Source organism: Silurus meridionalis, chromosome 25 (genome assembly GCF_014805685.1).
Source record: "Silurus meridionalis isolate SWU-2019-XX chromosome 25, ASM1480568v1, whole genome shotgun sequence".
In the NCBI taxonomy this organism is placed as follows: Eukaryota; Metazoa; Chordata; class Actinopteri; order Siluriformes; family Siluridae; genus Silurus; species Silurus meridionalis.
Window position 1 is genome coordinate 7,556,990 of NC_060908.1, and position 12,594 is coordinate 7,569,583.

The window sequence follows — 12,594 nt, forward strand, 5'->3', positions numbered from 1 at the left end:
CGTTAAAGCCTGTGTAAAGTTCATTAGTTTCAGTGTAGACAGGCTTATAGACAGGTGTGGCGTATTTATGTTCAAAATTCAAATTGTCAAATTCAGTGGGTGCGGCTTATATTTGGGTTCGCTTAATAGTCCGGAAATTACGGTACACACTTTAGATACAGACACTGCTCGGTGCTACAGTAAACCTTCTGTGACGTTCCCAGATCGATCAGCAGTGTTTGTATACGTATCGAGGAGCCCCAAGAAACAAAACAAAATAGGTATTAATGCATCCTTTACAAATAGCCACCCTGAATTCATTTAAACAATTTTTTTTAAAAAAAGAAGAAAAAAAGAGAGAGAAACAGAAAGCCATGGAGCATCAACTGCATTTTAATTAAAAAGTTTGTTTGGGTTTTTTTTTCTTTTCCACCAAGTGCCATGAAATACAAAAATCAAGAGTTAAATCTTAACCCAGAACAATATATTAAATAATTTGGATTTATCACGGGGAGCGAGTTGATATGAAAAATTTTTTTCTCTATATGTGCAATTACCATTATATAATACAGAACTATTTACATTCATGTCCATTTGAATTTACATGAAACATCAACCAAGTAATGGATAACCAAAATACAAAAAATGATGACTTTCATGAAAATAAAAATTAATAATAATAATAAAAAGGTTTACATGAAATGAAATCCATAGAATTCTCATAGTAAAAAATATAACGGTTTAAACTTCTATGACAATGGCATGACAAATCAAGATTGCTTCATTTTCAAACATAGGCACGTAAATTGATTCCGATCTGAGGCTTGGAGAGACTGGAAGGCTACTTGGCCACCATCTTGAAAGTGGAGTTCAGGCACCGAAAGCTGCGAACGCTCTGTGTGTACTTGCATTTTTTTTTTTTTAAATATTAGTTTTTTGTAAACAAAATCGCTGAAGACTAAAGGGTCTGGGTTTAACCTCAATCCTATTCATCGACTTCAATCCCATTCAGTCAGCGGTGCAAAAATACCTTAACGTCTATTATTTTATCATGCAATATCCGGTTAGTTGCGCTACCCTCTGGAACGTTCCTCGTTCATTTTTTTTCCCCTCGCAGGTGAGTAGTTTCTTTGGCGTCGACGACTAGTTCTAATCTTTTCTAGCTTACACACTAAAAATAAAATCAATCATGCTTTTTAATCACAAGTCTAATTGCTGATGTCCTATGCAATGAAAAAAAAAAAAAAAAAAAAAAAAAAACCAAACACCCCAAAAAACAATTCTGTAAACCTCCCACCACCACGCCACTCTGTGTTTAAAATATCAATTAATTTACTCTTGCTTATCTTCAATTGAAGAAAAATTAAGCAGCTGATTTAAAAACAAACAAAACAAAACAAAAAAAACAACCACCTAAAAGATTTCATTCTCAGGTCTGGAGCAGTCCCTTGTTTCAAACCTGTCAGTATACCGATCGCTTTAAGGCTACAGGTGCCCATGGCACATCGAAACCGACATCTCAGGAGTTCATGAGCGAGTTTGTAAGGGATGGATATATAACAGTATGTATATAATGTGAACATTCAAATCATAATAGTAGTGATTATTAAAAAAAAATAATAATAATAAATACAAGCAGTTGGACGTTTACAGTCGTTTTGTGAAGCTGAGAACCAAACGTCCGAGCGACTCTCTGCGGTGTGATTCAGACGCTACCTCTGGTCTGTTCTTTGAAGTTTCGAGCAGCTCTGACAGATGAGGCATGTGTGGGCCGCTTGTATTTTTAGGGCCGAAGCGGCGAGAGGTGACCTGCTTTCGGTATGATCGATTGTCTCGCCTGAGGTGCGCTTGCAACAGAGGAGCATAAATAAAGGGAGGAAAAGAGCGACTTTTGCAGAAGAAAACGGTGGCGAATTTGGCAAGCTGCACCGCTGCCCTGTTTTCGGCACTGGAGCTGCTTCGAGTAAGGGGGAAAAGAAAAAAAATAAGAAGAAGGATGCTTTTGGAGTTCAGATCCATGTCCTTAAAATGGCACGGAGAACTCTTGACGAGTAGAGCTCTTCTCACCGTGTTCCTTTTTTTTTTAAGGAGGGTTCTGGGTTCTGGAAGACGCTCATATGCCTGTGTGTGTATGTATGTGTGTGTGTGTGTGAGAGAGAGACTAAGTGAGCGGGAAAAAAAAAGATATAGAGAGAGAAAGAGAGAGTGGGCTTTCCAGGTACACCTTTCACCGGCCTGCTATAAGGCAGTGATGGAGAACACGCGCCGACAGCGCCGACTTTCCCCTCAGTCTCACGGAGAAACATTCAGCAGTCTGGTGGATTTATTCGGGTAATTGATGGCCAGGCTGATAGCAGCGATGTTCTTCAGGGCCTGCGCGATAAAGAATGACATAAAAGAAACAGAATGAAGGTAAAAAAAAAAAAATTAAACAGCCAGAGGTTATGAGAATGCAAAGTATTACAGGTAATTCATCAGACTGTTTTTACACACCTGGGGTCCTGACAACCCCTACGCACCCATCAATGACAGTCACACAAATGACTTGTTTTGTTTGTTCATGTGCACTTAAAAAATGTTTTTGAAATAAATCAGGCTGCCAAAAAAAATGCTTCCCGAGCCAAAATGGAAGCGTGCTGCAGCTACGGTACACTTCAGCGCATCTGAGCAGCCTACACCGTGTTCACACACAACACAACACGGACGTGTTCCCACCTCTACCGATCGCATCCCTGCAGGATAATTACTAAAAGCATCAGAGTTAAACACAACCCACACACACACAGGTCGACATTTCATGTTCTGATTTCATGTCACATTGCAGAGGCAGCGATTGTCGAGTTGTTTTTTTTTCCAATCCGCTGAGCGAAAACATTTTAGCCTTGAGATACACGAGAACCCTTCTGGACTTTTCTGGCTTTGATCCTGAAGAGACATAGAAGTGTCAAGACTGAGGGGGAAAAAAAACGAGTAATTTTTACCTCAGAAAACCGCTGCTGTATGTTGCTGAAAGAAGCGAATCAATGCTAATTTACTGTCTGAACTGATATTTAACTTCATGCTTCTAAAAATGTATAAGCAACTACCTGATTATACTGTATACACTTTGTATGACATGAGCCATCCCAATCAGTGCTCTGGCGTCCTATCTTTAACATTATACAAGAACATTTAGCGGTTAACTGCTTTTATTACAAAATGTCATGTTCAACACTAACAGTATGATGGTTCTAATAAGTTTTAGACCACTGCAATTACAATCATAGCCAATCGTGATGGCATGCGATTTGCGGCAGGAAAAAAAAAAAGAGTAAGGTTATTTTCATCCCTTTTCCGAGACTAGAAAATAACCAGATCCAGGACTGTCTAGTTTGGGCGAGTCTGTTCCTCATATTTCTGTTATTGGTTGAAAGGAACGGAACCTGATGTGCTCTTCTGCCGTTGTTGCTCATTCACGCCAAAGTTTGATGTTTCAAGCAAGTCGGGATACTTTTCTGCTCACCGCGGTTGTAAAGAGTGATTTAGGCTTTTTTACCCACAGAATTGTCACTTACTCTGTGTTTATTTTTTTTCCACACCATTCGGTATGAATGTGTATAAAAATCCCGGCAGATCTGCATTTTCTGCTAAACCACGACACTGATAAAGCCACAGAAATCACACTTTTCCCCACATTCTGATGTTTGATGTAAACCATAACTGAATGTCTGGACCTGGAGCTACATGACTGGCTGATTAGACAACGTCCAAGTGTCCCTTATAATGTGAGTAACAGGTGTACGTTAATGCGACACAATACATTAATGCATCAAGGCCTTGTATTAAATCAATAGACCTAGTATTGTTTTGTTTTTTTACCTTTCTCTTCCATTTCTATTCATTCGCTCTGATACGCCATACAACACTGCAGAGTTCTCCAGACAACATCTCCAACCCAATACGTGTCCTTTTCGCTTTTATAACCAACGTAACCGCATCCGTTCAAAACCTGGTCACTTTTATCGTTTATCATTATGTGTTTAAAAGCTTCAACCTCCTTGTTGTCGATCCGCTTTCCTTTTTGTGTCTCTCGTTCGCCAGCGGCAGCTGTGGATTCGTGTTATTAAAACTTGAACCAGCAGCACTGAAGGACCTTTATTCCACTCAATATTGCCAAGGAGAAAACAAAACATAAACTGTAACAACCTCATTAAGTTTTCATGATATGTAGCTCACCATATAGATACAGCGAATGCAGTCATGACTGCTCGGGGCTACGTGTTTCCTTTTTCATAGCAAAGTCAGATAAGAAGCTCTTTTTGTTACGTTTTTGTTTAACAGTTCAATTTCGCAGTTTTTCACTAATTCTCTCTGCTTTGTTATGCGCTTTTTGCTTGAAACAGATACCACTTTCCTGTATAGATTGTTTCCAGGTAATGTAACACTTTATTTACTTTTTCAGTGTTCAGGCTTGAGAATAATAAGATTTTGCCCTGCTTTGCTTGCCTTCTATTTTATAGCCCCGCCCCCTGACAAAATATCACAGATCAAAATAAAACAAGGTCGAGTGCTGAATTATTGATTAAATGAAATGTCCTGTCTCACTTTTCTGCAGCTTGAACCGCAGATGTACACATCATGGTGTAATTACAAACTGATTATACATCGATTAAAAGCTAGTGCACGTGACTCATGGGTTCATTCTTTACTCACCACACACTAGTACTATTTTTTATTTATTTATTTTTTTTTACATTTCCAGCATTTGTACAACTTCTTCATGCTACTTATTTTTAGCATGTATTTCGTCAATCATTTAAAACAAAGTGTTCGAACACTTGAAGGAGTAGAACAAACTTCATAGATAGAGGAGGACTTTAGGACGTCTTACCTGAGCTGTGCGGGTTACGAGCTGTTCGCAAGTTGTGAGAGCGAGCAGATACTCCTGGAGTACGCCCTGCTCCTGAAGAACAGAAAGACAAAACGAAACAAAAGCGGCCATGTGTCAGCTAATGCTCCACAACCAATACTCCACTCTCAAATAACATCAGACATCTAATTCTTCAGTGTTTAAATTTCCTGGGGGAAAAAAAATTAAAAAAAAAAAAAAAATACGTTCATGTGCAGATCAGCAGGGGAATCATCAAATGTAATAAACAGTAGGTCAATTTATAGCCTTAAAGTCATCCCTTATCGTCTCCCAGCGCTGCCGTTCCATCTGTTTGTACACCGACAAATTGATTTTCCAACTGCATTTATTCACCGGCTATGAAGTGGAGGATTTGCTGACAGACCAGCGAGCTTGGAGATAGATAAGAAGATTGCAGTGTTTATAACGAGAGACTGAAAAGTGGGATTGTGGCAGAAAAAAAAAAAAAAACCTAATGCAGGAGACCTCGTCCTGATTCAAGCCAGACACCCATTCGTCTCTCTCTCTGGAGCTCTGTTTTAAACCGACTTAATGCCATCTATGGTAAGAAGGTGCACCATGTTCCCAGAACCTTTCCTCACTTTTAGGGAGTGATTAAGGTCTTTTTTTCTTAATGTGCTTTGGTCTTTCTACAATGTTAATGGAGTTACACAGAGCCTGTTTGAGCTGAACTGCTTTCAGGGGAACATGGTATCACTGACTGTGGTGTATTTTTGAATGGCAATCACAATGACATAATAGTACATGGTAAAAAAGTTAACCCAGCTCTCTAATAAACATGAATTGATTGGTTCCTGGTTCGACAGACCAAGTCAGCAAAGTCACAGTAGGATGCTGCCTATAGCTTCACACAATAATCAGCGGCCCATACGTGTGCAGCGCATTTAATGGTTATAGAGTGCATTTTTACTGATGTTGATTTGCATGCCACAAGAAAAGCATCTAGCAAGAAAACATGTCTAGCAAAAAAATTATATTTATCCGGTCTACTGCCATAACTTAAATAGCACAAGCTATGCCTCAGGTAAAGTTAAACCTCTAAAATTTCTTATAATCGAGTGTTCGAGTTACCTATAAGATTAAAACGTGTCTACATGTATAAGAATGTAGGGAATGAAATGACCACTCGGGTCCTATGAGGCGACATGACGTAATGTGGAATTAATAAAAAAGCCTATAGATGATTATTTTTTCTTTACACCAACAATTTCCTGTCGATTGCAATTTATTTACTATACAAGGCACACAATTGTATGTTGGATGTGGTATCATTTAATTTTCCTTTCACTTGAACTACGTTCCAGCATGACAATGCACCTGTGCACAAAGCCAGCTCCATGAAGATATGGTTAAGGTCTTGAGTGGCATGCTATAAAGCTTTGACTTCAACCGTACTGAACACGTTTGGGATGAATTGGAACGCTGACTGCACCCCAGAACTTCTCACCATACATCAGTACCTGACTTTACTAACACCCTTGTGGCTGAATGAGCACAAATCTACAAAAACACACCCCCAAGATCTAGTGGAGGTTATTATAACAGCAAAAGGGGACTACATTTGGGATGGGATGTTCAAACAGGATACACAAATCCTATAATTAAGTGTCCACAAACCTTTGTGTATATAGTGTAGCTATTATCAGTAACTATATATGTACAGTACATGTGAATTCCATAGCTGGTGAGAATGTGTGCGTGTACAAATGTAAGGAAGGGTGTAATGAGGACTTGCTTTGAGCTGTCAAGATGTGCTACTGCCCTCTAATGGAGTTTTTTTTCCTTCATTCCTCTCTTGCTCTTTTAGCCGCGCACACACACGTGCACACGCTGCTATGTATTTGGTCAGGTGAGCAAGTGGATAACAGTGATAAACACAGTGTGTGTGTGTGTGTGTGTGTGTGTGTGTGTGTGTGTGTGCGTTTGCGCGTGTTTGAAAGCCTCTGAAAGGAGAAGGGAAAGATCATACCATGGCTTTGGTCTCAGCAATAAAGAAAAGTTCAGTAAGAGCTCGATGAAGAGGCAACAGGACCGTGATGCTGGTGGGATCCTGATTCAGACCACCCTCCATGGTGGTAAAGAGCTGCCACAGTGGTCTCAGCAAAGTCAAATCACAGCCCCTGCAAAACACACACACATACTAGTCTTACCATTTTGCATTGATGTAATAATTAATGCGATGAATTATGCTGTGCTCCAGCTATTAACAATTCAACCCCCCCATTATCGTTGAAGAGCCACTTTGGTCCCCTCCAACATATGAAATCCTTTTCACACACATGGTTTATTGAAGGGGAACATGACAGTCAAATAACTAACATTTTAAATATTTAAAACATTTAGTATGTGAATATTAATGAGACTATTATTTCATGCTGGCTGACGCCCCAGGACCATTAGCACTAACGCACATTCATTATGTGTTCAGATCATATTATCAACAGAATTTTCACGAAAAAAGTGTTTTAATCATTTACTATAACGTCATTGAGATGGTTTGGACATGTGCATATCAGGGACATGGAATATATTGGTAGAAGAATGCAGGGAGGCAGGAAGGAGGAAAAGAGGAAGACCAAGGAGGAGGTTCATGGATGTGGTGAGGTAGGACATGCTGGTGGTTGGTGTGAAAGAGGCAGATGTGGAGGAAAGAGGGGTATGGAGATGGATGATCAGCGTTTCAGCTTCTTTTGGATTAATGTACCCTTAGTAATGTTTTTTTTTCTTTTTGTAATTTAAAATCTCAGAAATGCTTTTACATATTAAGACTATTTGAATGTGGTTGCATTAAATTTAGTAGGTCTAAACCTGTTTCAGTATGAAATAGTCCCAGTAAACAAAGCCAGCTCTGACCTCAACCCTACTCAACACCTGTGGGATGAATTGGAATGCTGACTGCACACCAGGTCTGCTCACTCTACATCAGTACCTGACTTTACTAACACCCCTGGAAAAGCACACTCCAAAATCTCGTGCAACATCCTCCCAGAAGACCGGAGGTTTTTATAATAGCAAATGGGGACAAAAACACAAATCTTATGGTCAGTTGTCCACAAACTTTTGTCCATACGTTGTATGTTCAACTGAACAAAAATACTTAAGGTTCATTTGCAACATGAAAAAAGTTACAGGAAAGAGTACAGCAAAATCTCAGCAAACACGAAGTATTGCAATCAAATTGAGATCTCAAGTGGCAAGTAAGGAAGTGCTTGGCTTCTCAGTAGCTGCTTGCATCCATCATGTTTATATTTAATAAGTAAAAAACTACATTGGAGAAAAAAAATAAAGAATTTTTTTTTTTTTTTTTTATAAAAAACAACATAAATTTGACAAATGTATGAATTTATCCCTAAATGATGGTAACAAGGAAGTACTCGCTGACAGGATATGAGGAGAAAACCTTGAAAACAAGACTCAAAGGAAAAACATATCTATTCATCCATCATTCCATCATTGTTGAAGTTGATCAAGGCCGACCAGGTCGTTTAGCCAAAATACTGAAGCATGAGTTTCAAATACACGAGTGAAAACAGAAAATGGGCTCCGCCATTAAGTAAGTAAATGTTATGGAAGTCCAGATAGCATTCAAATAGCAAAACTCAACAGCACACGAGCAGGAAAACACATCCACATTGTGTGGTGTTTGTGCACGAGGTCTGATCTGTACACAGATATAAACACACACTCGCATACACATACAAAATATAAAAAAAAAAAAGAATGAGATCATTCTTTTTTAATAGGCAGTGATCCAGTGTAATTCAGTGCTCTGGCACACTGCTGCATCATTTTCAGCCACAGGTGGGCAGAGAGCCATTTGCATGGCCTATTCCTCCAGCCACTTATTCACAGACCATAATATTCTCATTTTAGATACACACACACACACACACACACACACACACACACACACACACACACACACACACACACACACACACAGCCTGCTGGGGATGATCGTGTCCAGGAGTCCAGACACCATGGAAAACATGCAAATCACCTTACTGGCATGTGAACCCATTGTCATGGCAACAATCAAGGAAGAACACATGCGGCCAGTGTTATATGCAAAAGCTTTGTAAATCTAAAGTGCAGACGCTTACACACACACACACACACACACACACACACACACACACACACACACACACACACAAAACTGTCAACTTATTAACAGAGAATTTCACAACCTTCTAAATGACTATGCATGAGATAATGAGGCAACAACTTTATTTACTCTGGATCTGTGTTCAGCCTTTTATAGTTGACTAAACATTAAATCTGGAACACACACGCGCACACACATTTTTGTGCATAAAGTTATAAAGAAAATTAGATTATAAAAAAGAAATATGTTAATGGTCAGTATCAGTTTCTATCAATATATATATATATATATATATATATATATATAATTCTATATAATATATATATATATATATATATATATATATATATATATATATATATATATATATAAATATAAATAAATAAAATATATACCAACCAGACATAACACCTAGACTTGGTCGCCCATGACCCTGTCGCCGGTTCACCACTGGTCCTTCCTTGGACCTTTTAATAGATACTGACCACTGACCTGTACTTATAGATACAGGCCAGGAACCCTGCACAAGAGCTGCAGTTTTGGAGATGCTTTGACCCCAGTCGTCTAGCAATCACAATTTGGCTCTTGTAAACCTCACTTCAGTCCCTACACTTGCCCATTTTTCCTGCTTCTAACACATCAACTTTAAGGACAAAATGTTCACTTGTGTGTATTGAAAATAAAACCCAAAAGGCACCTGCACTTTTTTTATTTATTTGTGCTCAGCTGTGCATTTCTGCCCATTATAGGATGCCTATTCTTCAGAATTGCCTTTTAAAACATTTTTTAAAGTGGCGCGAAGAACTCCGACCACTTAGCTACGCTCCTTTAGTGACCCACCTCTCCCTACTCAACATGGACTGAGCAGGAATATCCAGCTCGACTTGAACATGCACCTAGGAATTGTCTCAGAAGTGCATGTAGTTTCATTAGAGAGAGTTGCAGGTTGTTAACGATGACGAGTGCCAGCAAACACTGACTGGATGTGGTTAAGAATTCCACTCCATTATTTGGGCTTAAAAGTGTGATCCTCTTTCAAAGCCCTGCCTTCTCATGAACAAAGTGTCAGAGGTCAGAATAATGAAATGGAATCGTTCCAGACGTTTGAAAAGTTTCTTACAAAAATTGGCTTGATGATTTGAAAACATTAGTATTTAGAAACTGCTTAATACTTTCAGGATGATAATAATAATTAAAAGGATTAGAATAAATAAGAATAACGGGAAAAAAAAAAAAAAAAAAAAGGTACATGGACAATCAGAAGGCATTATTACAGCTGATTCCAAACTGCTCTACTAAAAGTGTAAATATTAGGGCTGCATCTGAAACATTACAAATTTCATAATGCGTAGCTGTTTGTTCAGAGTCGAATAAAACCCAATTTTGGTGAAAATCCTGTCACCTGATGGAATTTAAGTAATACTAAATCTCTTTAAAATAGTGATAATAGTTTAGAATTAGGGGTCAGCAGATGTGTGAAAAATCTACAGTACAACAAAAAATTCCCTTTTTTTTTCAGCTTGGCCACATTAAATATTTTTTAAATTGCCATTTTAGCTCCTTTTTTGGTGCAGCTATTATATTTCTTGCATACTGAGATGCTTCATGATTACATTGAGTAGTCAACAGTTATAAGTCAAACAAAGTCGATATTTGGTGCGACAACACTGATGCTTTAAAAAGATTTCTGGAACACTGCTTTCCTTTTATTAGGCAATAAGCTATTATCTTTGCCAAGCTGCCACAATTGGTGAAATTGTAAAAAACTTTATTTCCTCAGATTAAAATTGCAAATTCATTTGCTAAATGATATTTTAGTCATGGCTACAGACTATGGCAGTAAATGCTTTTTCACTAAGAGCCTTATACTGTATGTCAAAACATGTGGTAATTGAGAAATATAATATCATGGGACATTATGAAAAACGTCATTGGCATTACGGAACAATATTCACGGGAAGAAGCCAGAAGCAATAATATCTGCTGATGTTTCCAAACACGAATATTCTTTGGGAAGAATATCAGGGCAACTTTTTCCAGAAAAGAAGCAGAAATGTATAAATATCAGCCTGTCTCTCGCAACTACACCTGTAGCTATTCCACTAAAATGAAATTCACGCCAAAAAACTGAGCCCCATAGCATTAGACCAATGAAATTGCAGAAAGGGTTCAGGTGAACCAATGAAACTCTTTATATTAAATCAGATGCGCTCCCACTGAATCAGGCCGCACCACATCATAAATATGGATGAGGTTCCTCTGACGTTTGACCTGCTACTCACTCGGACTGTCTACAGGAAATGCGGATCGTTCGTCACGCTGAAAACAACCGGGCATGAAAAAACACACTTCACCTGTGTTCTGAGCTGCACGGCATCGGGAGAAAAGCTTCACCGATGATGATTTTTAAACGCACGACGATGCCAAAAGATAAACTCTCGAGAGAAATTGTTGTGAAAGGAAGGAGGAAGATAGTGAACAATGACTTTCTTGGTAGGCTACTGTTTAGATACAAGCCGTGTAACAGACACTGTCTTTCATTAAAGCCTGTGTAAAGTTCATTAGTTTCAGTGTGACAATGCGGCTTATAGACAGGTGCGGCTTATTTATGTTCAAAATAAAAATCTTTGTAAAATTCAGTGGGTGCGGCTTATATTTGGGTGCGCTTAATAGTCCGGAAATTACGGTAAGTAAATGTAATATAAATGCAAATTATTTTATTAAAAAAGTCCCCACAAAATGTTAGTTTTACTATGTTGGTTGATTATCTACAAGATAAACTACAAGTTAGCATGCTCCAAAACAAACAAGGACAAAAGTTTGTGGAACACCTCATCAAAAGAAACCATATCCATATTTAGTCCCCATGATAACCTCCACTCTTCTGCTATTTGGATTGTGCTTGTGGAGATTTGTGCTCATTACACCACAAGGGTGTTAGTAAAGTCACTGATGTAGAGTGAGGAGGCCTGGGGTGCAGTCAGTGTTTCAATTGATCCCAAAGGTGTTTAGTAGGATTGAGATCAGAGATCAGGCCACTCAAGATCTTCTATTCCAACCGATGTAAACCGTATTTTCAAGAAGCTGGCTTTGTGCAAAGTGGCGTTGTCGTGCTGGAACAGGTTTGGTGCTCGTAGCTCATGTGAAGGAAAAATGTAATGCTACTGCATCCAAAGACGTCTTATTAAAAACCGTGCGCCTCCAAATTTGGGAAAGAAACACTTTTGGCTGGTGTCCCAATTCTTTTGTCTATATAGTGTATGTGCAGTCAAATATAATTAGCATTGGACCTTTCAGAATTTTTAAAGGCTCTGGCATAAATAAGTCGCTGTTGGATCTACAATGATCTCAAATGTTGAGTTATTTAATGAGTTGCTCAGTAGCCCCTGGTTCCACAACGTCAACTGACTGTATAAGACTGTAGAAAGGAAATTACTCATAATCACAAACTATGGTGCTTGAGTTAGTTCTCATTCTCCAGTGTATTGTATCGTTTTAAAATGTATAATCATACTCTTGATATCACCCGAATGAGGACGGGTTCCCCTTTCAAGTCTGGTTTCTCTCAAGGAGTGTTTCCTTGCCACAGACGCCCCAG

At 38.7% G+C, this 12,594-nt stretch overlaps 1 protein-coding gene across 1 annotated transcript in view; it reads right to left on the minus strand.

Moving 5' to 3' along the window:
- Window positions 1–351: 351 nt before the first annotated feature.
- The window catches only part of zzef1 (zinc finger, ZZ-type with EF hand domain 1), a 66,084-nt gene continuing 53,841 nt past the window's right edge, over window positions 352–12,594 (minus strand). Inside the window, 3 exon segments of the mRNA XM_046838942.1 lie at window positions 352–2,352; window positions 4,850–4,921; window positions 6,858–7,008. Coding sequence (XP_046694898.1) covers window positions 2,272–2,352; window positions 4,850–4,921; window positions 6,858–7,008 — 304 coding nt within the window. The 3' untranslated portion in view covers window positions 352–2,271.